Source organism: Phocoena phocoena, chromosome 8, assembly GCF_963924675.1.
Source record: "Phocoena phocoena chromosome 8, mPhoPho1.1, whole genome shotgun sequence".
In the NCBI taxonomy this organism is placed as follows: domain Eukaryota; kingdom Metazoa; phylum Chordata; class Mammalia; order Artiodactyla; family Phocoenidae; genus Phocoena; species Phocoena phocoena.
The window spans coordinates 100,977,257-100,998,425 of record NC_089226.1 but is presented as its reverse complement, the minus strand read 5'-3'; the positions used below and the strand labels follow the sequence as shown (position 1 = coordinate 100,998,425).

Here is a 21,169-nt window from a genome sequence, read left to right as displayed (position 1 = left end):
GCGCGATGCCGGGCTGGCAGCTCTGCCACGTAGCTGCAGAGGGCCGGCTTTCCAGCTAGTTCTCACAGTCTCCCCAACCCTCCGCGCCTTCTACCTCCATGTCGGGACTCGGATTGGACCCCCCCCTCACCGCGCAGGCGCGAGCTTTTTCCGCGCTGGCCCCAGGCCCCACCTCCTGTTTCCTTTCAGCTGCCGCGGGATACCGAACTGTCGTGCGTAAGCCCTCTCTGCCGTCCTCGCTTTCCGGCTGCTGTTTCTCCACGGCTCTCCCCTCCCCCCCACCCCCACCGTTCTCTCCCTGACGGCTTACTTTGCGGCAGCGCGGAGGGCCCCACCCCCTTTCTCTGCGGAATCACCATGGCGGCTGGGGTAAGTTTGCCGGCTCTGGCAATCCAGGTCACCCTATCCGACGCCATCCTCTGCCGGAGTGGGTCCAGCCGGCGTCAGAGGGTTTCTGGAGCCGAGTGGGGAACTGATCCGGGGTCTAGAGATCGTACTGTTGGAGAGTAGGGCTTCCAGGCCCCGGAGGGGAACTGAGGCTGGGGCTCTGGGAGGCCAAAGAGGTGGAAGGGTCTGGGATAGAAGAGAAAAGGGATGCCAGATCCTGGCAGTCTGGGACCTGAGAACGGAGTTCGGTTCGTTGCCTTCTCGAGACGTGGGATCCGGGCAGGTTGACAGAACTTTTGCGACCGTTTTGTGGGGCAACAGGAGGGACAGGGGAAGAGGAGGGTCTTTGTGGGCACGTACGGCGGGCCACGGTTAAGGGTCGTCCTGCGGGGAGGTTTGGCAGCGAGAGGAGTCTCCGGACGCTGGAGTCAGACCAGTTGGACCCCGCTGGCCACGTTAATAGAAGGAGAGAAGGAAATCCCTGGGAACTCACTGCGGGACAGGACCGGAGGGATGGTACGCGTGACAAGGAATGAAAGGTTTTTTAGGGAGACGGAGTTGGCTTAGGAAGAGAAGATGCCATTCGGTCTCTTCGTGGCTGTTCGGAGGGGGACTTGGAAATGTCTTGGTTGGTGTGTGTGTCTTGGAAACAAGGGTGATGCTTTTGAAGGGTGAGCGGCTCAGTAGAGTAAGCAGGCGCTCAGTGACCATCAATGAATGAACAAGGGCTCTGGGAAGGGAGGGGTGTGTATTTGTCGGCAGATGGAATCTGAGGGAGCTACAAGTTCTGCATTTCTTAGAGGTGTATTTGAGGGGAAGAGAACGCTTCCAGAGACGTCCTTACGGAAGGTCACGTCTGTCAACAAGCTTTATTTAGCAGTTGGTGTGTAGTTCTGTCCGCGTATTTTGGAGGACTCTGATTACACAAGACTGCAGATACTGAAGAACTAACCTGGTTCACCAAAGGGAGTAAAAGAGTGAGTCGAAACAGATTGGGATTACTCGGGGAAGTTGTTCCCGGGTAACACTTAGGACTGGGACCCTTCTAGTCATTAATGGCTTATTCCCCGCCTTTTCCCCACAGACCCTGTACACATATCCTGAAAACTGGAGGGCCTTCAAGGCCCTCATTGCCGCTCAGTACAGCGGGGCTCAGGTCCGCGTGCTGTCCGCACCACCCCACTTCCATTTTGGCCAAACCAACCGTACCCCCGAGTTTCTCCGTAAATTTCCTGCTGGCAAGGTGAGTAGGGAAGTGGAGAGGGAGCTCTGGTCCTGAGAACCCAAGGAGAACTGAGATTCCATCACTCTGAAGATGACCTCCATCTTTAAAAGAGAGCTTTCCATGTTACTTTTTTTTTTTTCCACGCTTCAGAGACTTAAAAACTTTTATTTTGAGACAGTTGTGATTTATTTGTTGTTAAAAATAGTACAGAGCTATTCAGTCATTTCTTATGAAATTCACAGGCTTCTTTTTATTTGTGGGAGAGAGGATCAGTTTTGACTAATCTCAGTGCAAATAGATCAAATGTTTGCTATGAGTAGAATTCTTGCCCCAAGAGGCTTACAGAGATAGGTAAATAACCATGCTACACGTAGAAGAGATCAAGTGCAGTGGGGGAGTACTATAATACTTGGGATAATATAGACAGGAATATCAGACTCGGGTTTCTTGCCTTTTGCTTATTTGACTGAGATTATATACAAATATCTAACATCTAAAATTTGGGGGTCTCTTATGTGAGTTCAGATTGTAGGGGATGGCAAGTTACTCATACAGTTTTGGTTCTTGAGTTTCAGATAGTGTCAAGAGTTTGGTCAGCAAGGGTTCTCAGCCTTATATAAAAAACTTTATTCAAAACGATTGAGTCCCGGGGCATGACTAGTGAGAAACTGCTGTGTATTTACTTATGACTGCTTTGTCCCCAGGTTCCAGCCTTTGAGGGTGACGATGGATTCTGTGTGTTCGAGAGCAATGCCATTGCCTACTATGGTAATCTGCAGTGGCTGGGGAATGGGAAGGTCTGGAGGTGATGGGGTGCAGGAGAGGGTGAGGGGAGCTGGAGCGGGCAAGGAGAGGAATTTTCAGGGACCTGCACTGGCTTTGACACAGCCCCAAAGTTCTGACCTTTATGTTCCGCCTCTGCAGTGAGCAACGAGGAGCTGCGGGGAAGTACTCCCGAAGCAGCAGCCCAGGTGGTGCAGTGGGTGAGCTTTGCTGATAGCGACATAGTTCCCCCAGCCAGTACCTGGGTGTTCCCCACCTTGGGCATCATGCACCACAGCAAGCAGGTGAGCCTTGGAACTTGGGGAGAAACCAAGAGCAGGGGTGGCATCAGCTCCTCAGTATCAGGGAGGAAGAAATAAAAAAGATTGAGGAAGGGTGATGCCAAGAATATGTGGATAATAAATACCTAATCTTTGAGCTTTCACTTGGGAGCGCTGGGCTGTTGATGGTATATGGATTCTTTGTCAGACAGACCCAGTGGAGGTGGGAGGTCTGAGTGGCCAGAGGAGAGGCCTCTGCTCTAGAAAGGTTGTACCAAATGGTAAGGGAGTGGTTAGACCAGATGACCTCTAAGGTTCTTTCTAAAATTCAAAGATACATGCCTACGATCAGTGCAGTGGGAAATGAAGCCAGACTGCGCCATGAAGAAAGTTAACGTTGAGAGCTTCATTTGCGATACATTTGGAAGGAGCCAGGACTCAGTGGAATAGCTACCTTAGTTCTATCACTGGGGGAGAAGGGCAGGGACAAGGTTTGGTACCCACTGCCAAGTCTGATCATTTTAAATCAATAGGCCACAGAGAATGCAAAGGAGGAGGTGAGGCGAATTCTGGGGCTGCTGGATGCTCACTTGAAGACAAGGACTTTTCTGGTGGGCGAACGTGTGACGCTGGCTGACATCACAGTTGTCTGCACCCTGTTGTGGCTTTATAAACAGGTGAAGTTTGTAAAGAATCTGGCTTGACAGAGGGTAGGTGGGGATTAGAAACAGAGGGACAGGCCTGCCAGGTTATTTGTATCCTGCTGATGTGAGGGAGTCTGAGGCAACAGCTAGTCTTTAGGAATTCCAGGATTGAGTACCAGTGTTAACGGAAAACTGGGCGCAGCTCCGCGGCATGTGGGATCTTCCCGGACCGGGCCACGCACCCGTGTCCCCTGCATCGGCAGGCGGACTCTCAACCGCGGCGCCACCAGGGAAGCCCTGGTTTTTTTTTTTTTTTTTGCTACGTCATGCAGCATGCAGGATCTTAGTTCCCCGACTAGGGATCGAACCCGTGCCCCCTGCAGTGGAAGTGCGGAGTCCTAACTACCCGACCACCAGGGAATTCCCAGTTTCTGCATTCTTTTGTTCCCTTAAGATCATTAATTACAAAGACCTGTTCAAGGACAAGTATTACAGGCAGGTTCAGCTCACAAAATGGCTTAGGCCAAAAATGGCTTCTCTTATGTCAAGAAAGTGCCTGGTTCTCTTTTTTCCACAGACCCTCTACCCTGTCTTCTTACACCACGACTGCTTTCCCTCCTTCTGAGAAGTTTGATCCTGTTCTGTTGCCCTTAATTTGTTTGGCAGCTAATACGTTTAGTTTGTTCCCATGTTTCTCAGGTTGCCCGGTTGTGCTTAGTTGTGAAGACAGAGGTAGAGGTGATAGCTTCAGCATCAAGATCTTTGGAGGCAGAACTAGGATCAGTTCTTGGCTTCAGTACTTACTGGTTGTTGGGGGGAGGGTGTGTGTGGATTCATTTAGTCCTCTTTTTCCCCACTGTGGAAGCCATAAAATCAAGGTAGGAATAATCACTGTTGAGGTTATTGGGTTAAAGATGGCATATTGCTGGTTCCTAAACAGCAGCTCTTGGACTGTTGCTGGACCAGAATAGTAATGGGATAACAGCAAAGAAAAAAGCACCTACTTCGTGTCAGAGCCTGTGCCAGGGCATAACAAGGACAACCTTAGTGAGTCTTTGCTTGTTGTGTGGGTGAAAGAAATGTAGCCCGGAAGTTGTGGAGTAGGATTTGAACCCAAGTACTGCAGAACCAGCACTACAGAGCTGGCTGCGATGTATCCTTGACAGGATTATTTTCCCTCTGATCTTGGCAAACCGAAAAAATGGTAGATGAATTTTTCACGAAGCCAAGTTTAAGCACCCTGTTATTCTGAAATAAACTTTTTTGCTGTTGAATATTTACTTTCTGAAGTTTGATGATGCATGTATATATCTCTCACATATCACATAGTTCACATAGATAGTTTTCATTATTTGCTTGGCAAAGTGAATAGTTCGTAGTTCTCTGTTGGTCCCCAGCCTTTTAAGTTCTATTGACACGTGAAATTATAGGTATGAAATGGCTTTGTAAAAGGAGTAAGGCACAATATAAATATTCCTACCGGGTGAATAGAGGGTGGGACCAAGCATCCATTAAATTGGATTGGACTGCAGGAGAGAGATTAGTAAGGTAAGTGGGCAGTAGCCCTCCAGGGAAAGCTGGTGTCCTGGGGGCTGAAAGGAAGCTGGAGCTTTGGTGTGGAAAGAAACAAGGGGCTCTGACTGGAAACTCGTCAGGATTTTTCCCTCCGCTGAGTTTATGTCCACTCTTGCATCCTGGCAGGTTCTGGAGCCTTCTTTCCGCCAGGCCTTCCCTAATACAAACCGCTGGTTCCTCACCTGCATTAACCAGCCCCAGTTCCGGGCGGTCTTGGGGGAGGTGAAACTCTGTGAGAAAATGGCCCAATTTGATGGTAAGTCTGAGGAGGTAGGGGAGCGTGCCGGCAGGGTCAGGGGACTGGTTTGCTCAGTCTTAACCCGTTGACTTCCCGTCTAGCTTTTGGGTTATGTGGACCCACAGAACGTAGGGCATCGCACGTAGCAGCTAGTATTTGGTGATGCTTGTCTTCTGCACACACGTGCTCCCGCTCATTTGTGTTAATGTGTAGAATCATGCACGTGTCTGTGTTGCTGAGGGTTGCATTCTTGCTCAGGATGTACTGTGAGGTGGTGGCGGTGTAGCGTCAGATCCCTTAGCTCCCGCCCAGCAGCTTTCCTCCGTTACTTTGCTTGTGCTTGGCTTGGGAGGGTTGTGGAAAGAGACCAGACGTTGACTTTTCTCCTTCCCTTTGCACCAGCTAAAAAGTTTGCAGAGAGCCAGCCTAAAAAGGACACCCCACGGAAAGAGAAAGCTTCTCGAGAAGAGAAGCAGAAGCCCCAGGCCGAGCGGAAAGAGGAGAAGAAGGCAGCTGCCCCTGCTCCCGAGGAGGAGCTGGATGAATGTGAGCAGGCGCTGGCTGCTGAGCCGAAGGCCAAGGATCCCTTTGCTCACCTGCCCAAGAGGTACGGATGGTGGAGGGTAGGGGGCGTGGGGCCCAGGAGGGCCTGTGCTCACCTCTGTGCATCCCCCTCGTACTGCTAGGGCCTAGGATTTTAGGTTGTGCATACAAAATTGAAAGATGTATTTTAGTTGCAAATAAAGCAGCTTCCTGACTTTACCGTCAAGGGTTGGGTGACTTTTGAAAGTAGCAAACAAGTTCCTAATGCATCTGGTATTTGAGGATATCAGAACTCCCTTTCTAGCAAAGAAAGCACGTGGGCCCCGGCCCCAGAATCCGGTGTGGAGGTGAATTGATTGGTCTCGCGTGCGCACGTTAGGATTTGAGATTGAGAACGCTCGGAACTAGTACACTGAGGGGCGCGGGAAGGAAGAAAGTGCAGAGAGCCTCCATCTGCTCTGCTCTGCTGGCTTTGCTGAGGCAGTGGACACCATGTCAGTGTCCTCTGATTGTCTTTTTGCTGTTTTGATGCATCAGCCTGTATAAAAATCGCTCACTTTAAGAGAAAGGATGATGACCATGGCTACGTAGTGTCTGTCTGGTTTATTGTTTCCCAGCGTGGGGGAGTTAAAGCCCACAAGGAGAAGGAAGTATATGGGGTGGTCGTCTGTGTCCTCTTCTCAGTCACCATAGGGGTTCCTGGAAGAAAGAATACAGTAAAGGGGGGATTTTTAGTGTGAAAAAAGTGGGACAGCCAGTACTTGCCCAGTTGTTTACCATCAAATCTTTCTTCGGTCACTGCTCTGGGTCATCTTATTAGAATTTCAAGCGATATGAGAAATGTCTTTTCCACGGTCACGTCACTTAGTTCGCTTTTCTGTTTTTCTTGGCCCATTCTGCCTTTCCTAAAGCCATCTATCCTTTCACTAGTTGGTTTGTTGGGATGCAGCAGTTTGACCTCCCCATTTTGTAGTGGTTTGTATTTGGGATGAAGGAGCGCGCACTGGTGGTAGGCATAATAAGAAGTATGTGGACTTGTAAGCGACCTAGTACTGGATGGTTGCCATTAGGAACCGCTGCTTCCCCATTTGGGGAGCAACTTGGGGTGTAGCTGAGAGCTCTTACTCCCAGGCACTTCATACAAGAAGGCTCCTAACGCAGCTGCTTTTTAAGGATATATGCCTTTCTGAACCAAAGTGATTACCTTGAATCTAGCACAGGGGCAGGTCAAGAGTGAGCAGGATTTTTGGTATCTGTAAGTAAGCTATGATAACCAACCCAAATTATGTACACCCTTGTAACACAGGTACTGCTAATAGCTAGAGATATTCATGTATATTGGGTCTGTACACTGGGCAGAAAATAAAGCAGGCAGTAAACTTAAAATCTTTAATAAGCTTAGCATTTTTTTTAAAAATAAATTTTTTAATTTTTTGGCCGTGTTGGGTCTTCATTGCTGCTCACAGGCTTTCTCTAGTTGCAGCAAGCGGGGGCTACTCTTCGTTGCGGTGCGCGGGCTTCTCATTGCGATGGCTTCTCTTGTTGCGGAGCACAGGCTCTAGGCGCGTGGGTTTCAGTAGTTGTGGCACGCAGGCTCAGTAGTTGTGACTCACGGGCTTAGTTGCTCCGTGGCATGTGGTATCTTCCTGGACCAGGGCTTGAACCCGTGAGCCCTGCATTGGCAGGTGGATTCTTTTTTTTTTTTAACAGTTTTATTGAAGTATAATTTCCATTATGAAGTATAATTTCCATTACGAAGTATAATTTTCCATAAAAAATTCAGTCGTTAAGGCTTCCCTGGTGGCGCAGTGGTTGAGAGTCCGCCTGCCGATGCAGGGGACACGAGTTCGTGCCCCGGCCGGGAAGATCCCGCATGCCGCGGAGTGGTTGGGCCGATGAGCCATGGCCGCTGAGCCTGTGCGTCCGGAGCCTGTGCTCCGCAACGGGAGAGGCCACAACAGAGGCCTGCGTACCGCAAAGGAAAAAAAATAAAATAAAATAAAATTCTGTCATTATAAGTATATAGGTCAATGCCTTTAACTAAATTTATAGGTCTGTGTAACCACAAAAATTAAATTTTAAAACATTTCCAACACTACAAAAGTTCACTGGCAGGTGGATTTTTAACCACTGCGCCACCAGGGAAGCCCCAGCACTTCTTTTGTTTTCTTTTGTATCATTTGGGAGTGCTTATTAGTACTTAATTCGTTACATTACCATGGTGTACTCCTGGGCTGCCAAGATGATTTTCCCCAGGATTCTTAATGACTCAACAGTGATGTCTTCAAAGACAAGACTCATTTGTCCAGAGTTAATTTTAGTCCTTTTAAGACCTTCCAGCTACCCTAAGCCTGTGGTCATTTGTTTGGTTTTTTTAAAATTTTATTTATTTTTTTATACAGCAGGTTCTTATTAGTTATCCATTTTATACATCTATCAATCCCAGTCTTCCAACTGTGGTCAGTTTGGGGAGAAAAATGGACACATGGTCATAAATAATAAAGTTCAAGCAGCTCAGGAGAGAGTGAAGAAAAACTCCCCAGCCCTAATTTTTTTTTTTTTTTTTTTTTTTTTAACTGCATTTGTTACAATATTGCTTCTGTTTTATGTTTTGGTTTTTTGGCCCTGAGGTATGTGGGATCTTAGCTCCCCAACCAGGGATCGAACCCACACCCCCTGCATTGGAAGGTGAGGTCTTAACCACTGGACCACCAGGGAAGTCCCTCCCAGCCCTACTTTTTGGGTGGTTGAGGAAGTAAAGCACCTCAGATGAGGTCTCTGATGTGCATTTGGGAAGGAACCTGGGACCTCGAGTTAAAGGACAGATTCTCTGCTTTGCTGCATTGTAGCAGTGAGCAAGTCACACCACTTAACCTTATTGGTAAAGGGAGGGATGGTAACATTCTCTGACTCTAGGGTTTGTTGACATTAATTATATGCTAATGAATAACTGAACCAATTAAACATTCAGTATAAGGGGGTTTAATAGATTTATGGCACATTCATGCAGAAGATTATTTAGCCATTAAAACATCTGCAAAACATTCTTGATAGCCAGGTAGTATTAAGTGAGCAAATTGTGTAAGGCACAGAATTACATGCATCATCTTTGGAAAATTGCTAGTGGGAAATACATTAAAATATTAGTTATCTTGTTTGCTGGCATAGTGAGTGATTTTCTTCAGTCAGTCTGTGTTTTTATATTTGGAAGGAAAGAAAAAAAAAAAACAAACAGAAGCCCTACCATGGGGGGAGGCACCTCTCCTCTTCTGAAGCTGGCATCCTTGGATCAGTGTGCCAGATTGCTTCAAAGATCACCTGAACTTGTTTCTGAGCAGAGTAACTAAAGGGCACGGGTGTAGGATTTGGGGTGGAGGCCCTTTGCAAACATTCACTTACATTGCCGTCATATTATAGTGTGTGTAACCTGAAGAGGCCTGTGTCGTGGGGAGGGGTGGGGGCAGCGACTTGGGTGAGTCAGGAACTGAGGGTGACTCTTGGATAAGAGCCCGGGGAGGGGCCGGCCAGGAAAAAAAAAAAAAAGGAGTCCTCGCTGTGAGTCTCCACCAGGGGGCAGCAGCTCGCCGTGTCTTTCTTCGGGCAGCTCCTGGGCCCCACCCTCCACGTGCCAAGCATATTTAGGCTGGGGGTGGGGGGATACGGGAATGCCCTGGGCGCCTTTCATACCCCCCAGCTCTCCTCCCTTGGAAGGTGATACACATCTGCCAATCCAGTGACCCTACCTTTAACGCAGTATATTTGAGTGGAAATGCCCTTAGTTTCTCTTAGCATGGCAACGTTGCCGCAGTAGGACCTTCTCCACCTTGATCTCCTTGCTTTTTTTCCTTCATTCAGTACCTTTGTGTTGGATGAATTTAAGCGCAAGTACTCCAACGAGGACACACTCTCCGTGGCGCTGCCGTACTTTTGGGAGCACTTTGATAAAGATGGCTGGTCCCTGTGGTACTCCGAGTACCGCTTCCCTGAAGAGCTCACCCAGACCTTCATGAGCTGCAACCTCATCACTGGTGAGCAGAGGGTAGCTCTGGGAAGAGGAAGGGAGGAGACAAGGTGGTGGGTGACATGATTTCAAAGGCTGAATGTTCTTCCTTGCCCTTCAGGAATGTTCCAGCGATTGGACAAACTGAGGAAGAATGCCTTTGCCAGTGTCATTCTGTTTGGAACCAACAATAGCAGCTCCATTTCCGGAGTCTGGGTCTTCCGAGGCCAGGAGCTTGCCTTTCCGGTGAGGAAGGTGCAGGGGAGGGGTCTTGTCTCTTTAGGGCGGGGCGAGGATTTGGGAAGTGCACTCGTATTCCTGAGCCGGTGGGCATTCCAGAGAGTTCAAGGAATGTGTCCACGAAGGAGCTGTCATGTTCGCAGGAGTCCTGGGGTCTGATGACGGGTGTCTGAGCTGGAAATAGCAGGTGTGGGGCAGCGGCCAATAGCCTGACCACATGCTTCTACCTGGCTTTTCCTCCCCAGCTGAGTCCAGATTGGCAGGTGGACTATGAGTCATACACATGGCGGAAACTGGATCCCAGCAGCGAGGAGACCCAGACGCTGGTTCGAGAATACTTTTCCTGGGATGGGGCCTTCCAGCATGTGGGCAAAGCCTTCAATCAGGGCAAGATCTTCAAGTGAACATCTCCTGCCACCGCCTAGCTGCCCGCACCTGCCCTTCAGGGAGAATGGGGGTCATTAAAGGAAACTGAACATCGAACCCTCTCCTGCCCTGCCTCCTTTGTGGGTGATGGCTTCTTCAAAGGGGAGTAGATATGTTGAAGCAGGGGTGTTGTGTATACCTGCAGGACCTCCCTGTGCAGGAGAGAAGTCTTCAGAAGAGCAGAAAGAGAGGCCTCTCCTCAGTTTTGATTTTTTTATTTTATTTTTTTAATTGCCTTGCCTCTCCTGTGATGACCATCTTCTAGCCTAGCTGGGAGAGATTGGATGTAGTTAGGAGGTGGTGGCACGGGGCTTTTGCAACTACCTAACTCCAGACCTTCCCGCGTGAAGGGGGAGAATACCTGCCGATTGTGTGAGAGCACAGCATGCAGAGCGACTTAACACTACTTCCCGCAACTGACCTGTGAGGTGGGGCAGCAGCCGTATCCCAAGAGTCATAGTTTCAACACTTCAGACAAACAGCGAGAAGAGACTCCTTGGAACAGATACCGGCCTGTGGCCCCTAACCTGGCTGCGGATCATCTCTAGGGTATCCCTACTTTCTAACAAGGAAGTGGGGTTCAGAGATTTAAGCAACTTGCCTGTGATCACACATCTTAGGTGGTGGAGACAGGATTTTGAACCCAGTGGGTGTCCCTGGAGCCTGTACCCTAAACACGCCCTAGCGCTTCCTGCAATGTAGAGCAGTCATAAATGTCTTTTAACAACCCTGCTCAGACCAGTGGTTGCTATTTTTTCTCCTTCGAGCTTAATTTTTTGTTATACCCTTTTCAGAGATAACTTGCCCCCTACTCTGATCGTCTTTTCTGTGTCTTCTGAAGAGCATCAAGGATCTCTCTGTAAATTTAACAGCTCAGGTGAAGTTGGAAACCTGGTTTGATTCACATTTTGAGGCTTAGGTCTCCAGGTTGTGGTTTTCTGAGTGGTTATTTTTTCCCATCCCTTAAGTCCAAGCACAAAGCAAGGGCAGGGGGTCTTGGCTTGGGAGGGGAAGAAGGTAATCTTTCCCAGTACAGGTGGGGGCTGCTAGCTTTTGAGGGAGTAGGACTGTAATCTCGCTGGTACTTTAACTGCAGTTGGGGTTCTGTGAACAAATGGGCAGGGGAGAGTGGTGGTTTGGAATCCAGTTGGGTGAGGATGGGTTGATTCTTGCTCAGAATTTGCACCTTGGTAGTTGTGAGTTGGTTCCAGACTTGCCACCTGTCTTGCTTCTGAGCATTCTGGGCTCCTCGAGGATAGGAGCTAGAAGTGCTAGGTGCTGGCCAGGGTGTGCCCTGAGCTGGTTGCTTGAGCCTCACAGAACCAGTCAGACTCCTCCCGGGTTCCATTTCCCTCCACACCCTCTGCTCCTTGGCTTGTGTAATTTTCATGACCTTCCTGGTATCCTTAATCTGAAGATGGAGACAGGAGAGATTGAGCTGTGCAAGTAGGTTTGCGGGGTTAGGCCCGAGAGGCCCGGGGAAAAGGGGGCGGCCTGGGCAGCGGCGGGCCTGGCAGCCCACGTGCATGGGGGGGCGGTTCTGGCCGGGGGGGGGTGGGGGGGGGCGGGGGGGCGGGGCTGGACCGCCTCCTAGCCTCCCTCAGACTGCAGGAAGAGTGACTCATCCACACGTCCCGCTTCTTGTGCCTCTAGCTCTGGCGGTTTGGTGCCGAGGAGTGTGGCCAGGTTGGTTGAGGCCAGGCCTGCGATTGGGGGAGGGCCAGGACCCACAAGCAGGAGGTGGGGTGGGAGGCCCAGAGGAGAGGGGGTTGTGGTCTCAGGAAGGTTTGCTGTTGGCCTCCAAAGGGTGGGGGGGCCTCTACCCTGCCGGGTTGGGCAGGAAAGAGATTAACATCAGGAGATTCTAGGGCAGATGTGGGGCGGGGAAAGGGGGAGTACAGCTGTAGTTAGGTCGGTCCCCGCCCTGCCCCGGGGAGCCGTGAGTCACCACCGCACCGCCTGAGGACTCGGGATCTCTCCAGGATCCTACCGGGCGCCCGCCCCGCCCTCCGCTCCTCCCAGTGCGGGGTGGGGGCGCTCTTGGCCCCGCCCGGCTCGCTAGCCACAGCCAGTGAGCCTGCGCCGTGGGGACGTCTCGCGCGGTGGGGTCGTCTTCCAGACGTGACGGGGAGGCTTACCGTCCAGCTGGCGTCCCCGGGCCCACGGTGCTGCTCAGCCCGGCAGGGGCTGGGGTCGCGGGGCGGAAAGGGAAGGGGCTGCTGCGAGTGGTTGGAGAGCTGAGGACAGGGCAGGATCTTGGAGAAGTGGGATGGGATGGGGGGGGAGGAGGCTAGTTCAACCACTTACGGAGCAAAATCTCAGAGCCTCCAGAAAGGGAGGGTGAGAAACTGGAGAGGGGGCCGGGGCTCAGACGTGCGTTTGACTGCAGATACAATCTACAGTGGCTGGAGTGTGAATGGGAGGCCGAGACTTGGTTTAGCTCGTAGATAAACCAGTTATAAACTGGTTATAAGCGGCTGTTTATTTTAGCTTTGTTGGCGTTTCTGCTTAAGTCACTTATTAAAAAGTCAAAAGCCTTTAAAGTTCTTCCAAGAAAGACCTAGGTTGTCTTTTCTTCATGTCCTGGTTGGAGCTGGACATCTGGTGCTCACACTGGGTCGGTCCCGTCCATCCCACCAGCTGCCCACATGCCCCAAATGTGCCACTTCCCCTTTTGAAGGGTGGGGGAAGGGTCTAGAATGTTGAAGGGAGAGGAGTGAAGCGCTTTGAAGACTCCACCCAGTCATTTCTGAAATTAATACCGTGATTTTCATGGCAACCTTTCATGGCATGTCCTCGGAACCCGAACTTTCCCTCCACACATCAGGTGGGTGTTCCTGAGTGACTGTGGCTTACCTGGCTCACCCCATCAGTGGTACCTGCAGGACACTGTAACTTCCCCAACTTGCTTTGGTCCTCTATGTTTTTTGGATTTTAGGTTTTTAAAATAAATTTATTTTCTTTATTTTTGGCCGCGTTGGGTCTTCGCTGCTGTGCGCAGGCTTCCTTTAGTTGCGGCGAGGGGGGCTACTCTTTGTTGCGGTGCGCGTGCCTCTCATTGCAGTGGCTTCTCTTGTTGTAGAGCATGGGCTCTAGGTGCGTGGGCTTCAGTAGCTGTGGCGAATGGGCTCAGTAGTTGTGGCTCGTGGGCTCTAGAGCGCAGGCTCAGGAGTTGTGGCGCACGGGCTTCGTTGCTCCGCAGCATGTGGGATCTTCCCGGACCAGGGCTGGAACCCGTGTCCCCTGCATTGGCAGGCGGATTCTTAACCACTGTACCAGCAGGGAAGTCCCCTCTCTGTATGTTTGAATGTAATTCTGGGGCACCCACCTTATTTATTCTTCCCCTAATGCTATGGAGCTAAAATATTGGTGCTCCAGAAAGGTTAGAGAAACTATGCCACCTGCTCTTGTCTGTTTGCTCTAATCAGGCTGGCATGGCTCCCAGAGAAGGCTGTTGTTTTACTCCAGTGGAATGACTGGGGTGTCCCAGTGCCTCAGCACGCAAGGGGTAGGTGGAGTGGGGGTAATGGTGGTTGCTGGGGAGTAGCCCTGTATTCATTTGAATCTCTTGTAAGAGAGAGAATACCTTGGGCAGGTGGGGCTGGTTCAGTGGCAAAGGTATCCTTGGTGACCCTGGATCTCTACATGTTCCTGGATCTTTTTCATTCTTGTAGCCCTCTCCCCTCATGTAGCCGCCCCCTTTTGTTTTGCTGATTTCCTCAGGATTCCAAAGGGAGCCTGTTGACCTTACTTTGTTTTACACGGTGGGCAGGCCTTGCGCTGAGCGGGAGCTGGATGGTCATTAAGGGTTTGGGGCTATTTCTGATCAGATCTCCCATGGAATGTGCCTCCCTCTACTTCCAGCTGCCCCCTCCCCTCCGCAGCAGGAACAGCTGTCATGTGAGGGCCTCTCCCGCTGGCTCAGCCCTTTTGCAATCGTTTGGCTGGCTCTGCCTGGATTGGGGTGGATAGTGAGGATGGGCAGAGCCAAGGGGTAAACGAGGGGACACGGCAGGGCAGGGGAGCCATTGGAGGGTAGGGGGGGCTACGGAGTTGAGGGCAGAGGGGTTGCCAAGGCCAGGCAGGAGGAGTGGAAGCTAGACCAGGGAGGTTAGGGTGCTCATCGAAAGATGTGGGGCCCACACTGGGATCGGAAGCTTTCTAGGTGTAAGGGAGAGTTGGTTATAGCGGGACCCTGGCCAGTCATTCTCCAGGGAGATCTGCATTTCCCCTGATTCACAGGAGAGCCACGGGGTGCTTTCCTGCCCATTGGCCTGTATTCAGGACCTGAGTCACCGAGTTGCCTAGAGTGTTGTTGGCTGTCCTATAGTGGCGGTTCCTGTGCCCGTACCCCATGCACTCCTACTGTCAGGACAGGGGTTAGCAAACACGCCCCTTTTATCCCCCTGTCTTCAATAGCAACTTTCCATCTCTTTGACTCAGTCTTACAGAATGTACCTCGGGGAGACCACAGCAAGTAGTCCCTTTCTTTTACCCAAGAGAAAACTAGAGCCCAGAGAGGGGAAGTGACTCATCAAGGGGGCATGCTTCTCTTTCCACAGTTCTTACAGCCACTCACCGAGTCACTTTTGCTCCTAAGAAGAGCAGGAGGATGCGTCCCTCAAAAGTTATGGACAGGGGCTTCCCTGGTGGCGCAGTGGTTAAGAATCTGCCTGCCAGTGCAGGGGACACGGGTTCGATCCCTGGTCTGGGAAGATCCCACATGTCACGAGCGACTAAGCCGGTGCGCCACAACTCCTGAGCCTGCGCTCTAGAGCCCATGAGCCACAACTACTGAGCCCACGAGCCACAACTACTGAGCCCGTGCGCCACAACTATTGAAGCCTGTGCTCCTAGAGCTCATGTTCCACAACGAGAGAAGCCCACACACGGCACCAGAGTAGCTCCCGCTCGCCGCAACTATAGAAAGCCGGCGGGCAGCAACAAAGACCCAATGCAGCCAAAAAGTAAATACAATTTAAAAAATTAAAAAAAAAAAAAAGCTGTGGACAAAGTACAGTAGTTTTGGAAGCGAGGAGAGGGTTGTATCTAAGGCTGCCAGCAGCCCGAGTAGGCAGCCCTGACCCGGGAAAGGATTATGGAAGTGGAGCAGGTCCTGGGGCAGGGGCAGGCCCAGCAGTCCAAGTCCCGGGGCGGGCAGAGGGCACAGGGTGTAGCAGAGGCGGGACTTCGAGTGACAGGAACCTCAACTATGTGGTGACTCAGGCTCTGGGCAGCCTAGGCCCTTCCTTCCCTGCTCTGCCTGATTCTCCTTAAACTGGACTTGAGAAGTATGGGCACAGGAGGGAGAGAAACCCTGGGCTGGTCTTCCCTTCCCTGGGGAACTGAGGGAAAAGCAGAGGAATTTGGAAAGGACGGCAGAAAGGCAGATCCCAAAAAAGGAGAGAGGAGGCTGGTGTTCCCCTCTCCCAGCCCCTCCCTCCCTGCTGCCCGCTCCCTGCTGCGGAGGGGAGCTGCCTGGGGCGTTGGCTGCTCTGTCCATTCCAGCTCCCTCCCTCGGCGGCTCCTGTTTACAAGTCCATCCGCCCAGTCCCTGGCTCAGCTCTGGGCTCTTTTTTTCTCTCTCCTTCCCTCCCTGTACAGCCTCATTCAGTCCTGTTTTGCCACTTCTTTTCCTTAATCTTGGGTCTCCATTTCCCATTATCTTTTTGCTCCCCCAGCATCCCGGCACCCACAGCTCAGGTGCCTCTCGGCCATCTCTCTCTGCCGCTGGGGATCCAGCTGTCTTGATGTGGCCACCTGCCCTACTCTCCCTGCTCACATCTGTTCCCCGTCTCTTGCCTAGACAGCCTTTCTTTGCCTTCTTACATCCCAGAGTCTCTACTCAGGGCCCTGTGTCTCATCTCTTGTTCTCTAATCAGCTTTAACTTGGGTTCTGCTTGGGCCTGAAGATTTCAGTTAGGACTGAGTGTAATGGGAGGGTTTCCGGTATCCTAGCTGTCTGATCTGCGTAATTCAGGAACTCCTTATTTGAAGCCTGAGGTTTAACACAGGCTGGGATTTGAATTGACCTGGAGAAGGATGGTTTGACTTGGCTTCCTATTTTAGGTTTGGGTTAGGAGTTTGAGAATTGCTTAGAAAATAATGTTTGGGTCCCAGAATCGCCCAATAATTTTGCTGTTCCACTAGGGAAGATGATAGATTAGAATCAATGACAGTGAATGGAGAAGGACCTGGTGCTTGGCAGGGATGCTCATCTCTGGGCTGGTGTGGGTATGGGGTAGAGGTGGGGTCTGGGAGATCCCAGATGGCTCGAAGAAGGGGTAACAGTAATTTCTGTGCTTCTAAGGCTGACATGCCAAAGGGCCCTCATCCGGGGGGAAAAGTCTGCTTTCAAAGAGACTGCAAGCAGACTGCACACTTCGCTTCTTTTCTGAGATCAGAGTGTAAAAGCCGTGATGACTCTTTGAGCAGTTGGCTTCTTTTCTTCCTCAGGACACACTGATTTCAGAGAAGGGGACTGTGGAGAGAAGGGAGGGGAAGGGGAATCCCCTGGCATGGGGCCTGCCCACGGAGCTCCCCTTTGTGGTTGCTATGGAAACAGGCATACTAAGAACAAAACAGAGGCACGTTGCCTGGCAACAAAGGAGCCCAGGGTTCATCACACACATACTACATACATATCAGGGAACCCACAGGGAGGGCGTGACACTTCTGGGGAAGCTAGGGTATCCCAGTGATGAGGAGTCCTAGAGCTTACCTAGCTTTTCCAGTGAGTCTGGAGGACTGGTGTGGAATGCTTCTGAAGGATGGTGTAGTGGCAGGGGAGGGCTTGCGTCCTCTCAGATTCCCGGGTAGCCCTTATTTTGACAGGAAAGTCTGAAGCAAAGGTTTTCTTTGCGACGTTGGAGCCAACTGAGGGGACTCATAACTAAAAAATAGTGTGTCTGTGTGTGGGGGGAAGTAAGGTAGGGGTGTAAAAGATCTGTAAGAAAAGATAATGTCCAGTTTTTCCAAAGCACAGGACTCAGAGTACAAGGTAAGGTGGCATCAGAGGACAGATCCTTCTGGACTGAGCGCCTTGAGGGCAGGGATTCCATCTTGCCAAGTACTCCATTACCTGCACCAGCACCACCACCCCCAGCGGCCCCTGACCCAGTGCTGGACACAGTGAACATTTGTGCAGCTGCGTGAAAGACCTACACGTGGGGGAAGTGCTCCCTGAGGCTGAGAGCAAGGGGAAGCTGACTTCCCCTCATGGGAATCATGGGGTACAGGATGCTGTTGTATAAAGAACAAGGGCTTTGGGGCCATTTATACCTGTAGTTCATTCGCTCATTCACACATTTAACCAAGTGTTCTGGAGTGATTGCTTCGTGCCGGCTACTGCTCTAGGCGTGGAGCATACAGCAGAGAACAAAGAATTCCTGCCCTCGTGGAGCTTAGATGCTGGTGGGAGCTTTGACTCCTGTTTCTGAGGGTTGTGTGATTTTAGGTAAATCACTGCCCATCTCTGAGACCCTTTCCTTCCTGCATGTGAGGATTAAACTGAGCTGACACGTCAAGTGCCTGCAGCAGTGTCAGGCACAATCCCCACTGAGGTAGCTTCGGGGAGTGAAAGCTGGGGGCTACAGCAGTGGGCGGAAGGAACAGGGTTGGCAGAAATTTCTAAAAGTGTGTGTCTCCAGTTGCACCATTGCCACCCCAACTGTTGAAAATATTCCCTTCGCCTGGGCTGAGGAGGCTGACCCTAAGAAGCCCCAGCTTTGGTCTGGCAGGCACGATCATGGCTTTTTAGAGGGCAGGGTCTAGGTTACCCCTTATCTACCCTCCTAGCCTAGAATGGGGCAGGAGCCAGTCCCCCGGACCACCTCCCCGCAGGTATCCTCACCCTCCTACCGCTGAATGAAGTACCTGGACAGTAATCCCTGCTCTGCGGCTGCTCCCCAACCATCCTCTCCCGCCTCTCCCTGGGGCTGATGGCGCCCAAGCTGAGGTGAGGGGACAATATCCACACCGTTCCCCACTCTTCCTTTCCTGCTCCAGCCGCCTCCCTCCAAAATCCCATGGCCATCTTTCCAGAGCTATCTTTCTGAAAAACCTACCTGTAAATCAGCTCCCGTCTTAATATGCACTGGAAACCCTTGTACTTTCAAGGAACCAAATGATTCATTTTGTAAAGTTAAAATCTTCCGGTAAACTGTTAACAGTGATTACTTTTGGGGAGAGGGACTGGGTGGGGGGGGGTAGATGTTTGCTTTTTTTTTTTTTTTTTTTTTTTTGCGGTACGCAGGCCTCTCACTGTTGTGGCCTCTCCCGTTGCGGAGCACAGGCTCCAGACGTGCAGGCTCAGCGGCCATGGCTCACGGGCCCAGCCGCTCCGCGGCATGTGGGATCTTCCCGGACCGGGGCACGAACCCATGTCCCCTGCATCGGCAGGCGGACTCTCAACCACTGCGCCACCAGGGAAGCCCGAGATGTCTACTTTTTATTGTTCTACTTTTCTGTACTGACATTCTTCACCCTATGGAGGTATTGATTTTGTTTCAGAAACAGCAACAAGGATTATCTGACTTGTAGGATCACAGGCCACTTTGTATTCTTGGTTCATATTTAAAAACTGAGTAAATGTTATTTAAAATGAGATAAAATTTAAAAAGCCATTGGTATAGGAAATAATTAGCTCTTGGTCTCTATTTTTATTTTTTAAAGCATCCCAAAGTTGAAAAGTTTAGATTTTTTCTTTAAAGTAGGTGCTGGGAAAGGGGTGTAGACCACAATGGAGGTGGAGGTGATTCTTCAGAAAGTCTGGGTTTTTGATTGTGTGCTTGTGATACGGGTGGTGGAACCGACTCTGCTGCGGGTTTGAGTCTGTGTGTGTGTGTGTGTGTGTGTGTGAGAGAGAGAGAGAGAGAGAGAGAGAGAGAGAGAGGGAGGGAGGGAATGAGAGAATGCTGGTGCCCAAGTCTGTGATTTGACTATGTGTCTCTGCATGTCTATGCTTGTCTGAATGTCTACACATGTGTCTCCACCTTTCTGTGTCCATTATCTGAGTGTCTGCCTGTCTGTGGCTCCTTTGGCTGTCTCTTCCCTCCCCCATGCCTGTACCCTGTGCTGGTAACTGGACCTGGGACACAGCCCCCAGGGCTGGCAGCAGAGTTGGCTGCTGGGTATTTTTAGCCTGTAAACATGCTTGCCATTTCAGAGGACAGGGCCGCTGGTCTCAGCCCCAGCCCACTCATGATCATACAGGGAGGAGGGCGCTCCCTGCCGGGGCCAGGTCTTATCAGGTCCCCAGCCTGGGGTCTCCCTTCTGCATGCAGCATTCCAGAAGGAAGGAAAACTGGCTTCGCGTGGGTAGTGGGTGGCCATCCAGGAAGGAGGATAAGAGAACTCACGGGGTAGAAGCGAATGAGGGTGTAGCCAGAAGGCCCCTGCACCCCGTCATTAAGCGTTTAATAAAATCTCCGTGTAGTTAGAAGTGCCTGTGGGAAATGGCTTAAATTTGGAAACTCTGCGTCTGGCCAGTGGGGCGGTGGAGGGAGGGGGTCGGAGAAGAAATAGGTAGGAAGAGAAAAGCGGGGGGTTAGGGAGGTAGACAGCGGGCTCTGCTCCTCCAAGGGGTGCAGGCCTGACTCCCGTGTCGCTGCGGCGGCCGGAGCAGCACGGTGGCACGGGGGGCACTAGTGACTCTGACTCCAGCAGGTGGGGCGAGCGTCTCCAGGCTGGTTCTGTGGGGGGAGGGCCCCCAGAAAGAGGGAAGGTGAGAAATGCGCGCGGCTGCGTGGAGCCTGGGAACCGAGTGAGGAGCCTGGGGCCGAGGATTTGAAGGGTAGCTGCCCGTGTTGAGAGAAAACTCAAAGGTCCGCGTCAGGCTGGCGGTCGCGGCTGAATCACCCAAGTCCCCCAGCCGCAGCCTGAACCCCTTGGTCCTTCCTGAAAAATGGGCTGATTCGCAGTTCCAGCTGTGAGGATGAACCTCAGGGAGCTTCGAGGAGTTTCTTGCCGAAGAAGCCACATAGCACATCCTTTGGGGGCAGATCCAGGCCTGGGCCAGGACGGGGGGCAGTGGATGGGGGGAGGGGAAGGCAGCACCTCGGACGTGCGGCGTCCCCGGGGCCCCGCGGCCCCCAGTGCCCTCCCAACAGCGCGTTCCCTGGTGCCTCCGGGGTTGGCCCCGCTCACCAGTCCCAGCCCCGCTTCGGCCTCGCCCGGCCCCGCCCTCTCCCCACTGCTCAGGGCAGACCCGCCCGCCCGCCCCAGCCGGAGTTACAAGAGCCGCCTCCGCGCACGGGGGCCGGGCCACTCGGAGCAGCTCCGCCGCGGGGACTGCACCGCCCGCCCTGCCGGACCCGCCCCGACCGGGGCTCGCCGCCCGCAGCAGCCGCAGCACCGCGACCTCGGGCCCTGCGCTGGCTATGGCTGTGCCCTGGGGCTGAGCGCGCAGGTAGGGACGCCGGGCGCACCTCGGCGCAGTCGGGGAACGGGACTCCGGGAACGCGCGAGGGGAGGTGGGTGGCAGGGCTTGGGCGAGGCGCCTTGGGCGGGTGTCACTGGGAAGATTCAGTTCGGCGCAAGGTGGGCAGCCCAGGGCCGCACGGGGAGGCGACACGTCGCGTCCTGGGAGCCGAGCTCTGCCTCCGGAGTTGGGGCGCTGGTAGGGGCGCAAGTCGGGCAAAGTTGGAAAATCGCTCCGAGGCGCGGTTTGCTCTAGTCTGTCTTTCTCTCGAGGGCTGGCTGTGGTCCCTGCTGCACGGCCGGGCGCCCGTTCTTGGCCTGGTGGCCCCTGTCCCACCCCCTCCTTCTCCGTGGGGCGGTGGCTGAGCGCGCTGCTTCGTTCCTATTCCATGTTTACTGGAGAAGTTTCCGAGATCGCGGCGTGGCCCC

The 21,169-nt window shown here is 52.2% G+C and overlaps 1 protein-coding gene across 1 annotated transcript; it reads left to right on the top strand.

The window, feature by feature from the left end:
* The first annotated feature begins 296 nt into the window (after positions 1 to 296).
* On the top strand, positions 297 to 10,374 carry EEF1G (eukaryotic translation elongation factor 1 gamma). The gene is made up of 10 exons (XM_065882953.1): positions 297 to 369; positions 1,472 to 1,630; positions 2,317 to 2,380; positions 2,537 to 2,679; positions 3,189 to 3,332; positions 5,001 to 5,130; positions 5,515 to 5,719; positions 9,511 to 9,683; positions 9,777 to 9,901; positions 10,141 to 10,374. Exons 1-10 carry the CDS (start codon positions 358 to 360, stop codon positions 10,297 to 10,299), a joined length of 1,314 nt encoding a protein of 437 aa, XP_065739025.1. The 5' UTR covers positions 297 to 357; the 3' UTR covers positions 10,300 to 10,374.
* Positions 10,375 to 21,169: the final 10,795 nt, after the last annotated feature.

Bases quoted from the DNA above. Each gene is read 5' to 3' on its own strand.
- EEF1G (XM_065882953.1), top strand. The intron at 5,131-5,514 runs GTAAGTCTGAGG...CCTTTGCACCAG, and splicing joins GAAAATGGCCCAATTTGATG to CTAAAAAGTTTGCAGAGAGC. The intron at 5,720-9,510 runs GTACGGATGGTG...TCCTTCATTCAG, and splicing joins TTTGCTCACCTGCCCAAGAG to TACCTTTGTGTTGGATGAAT.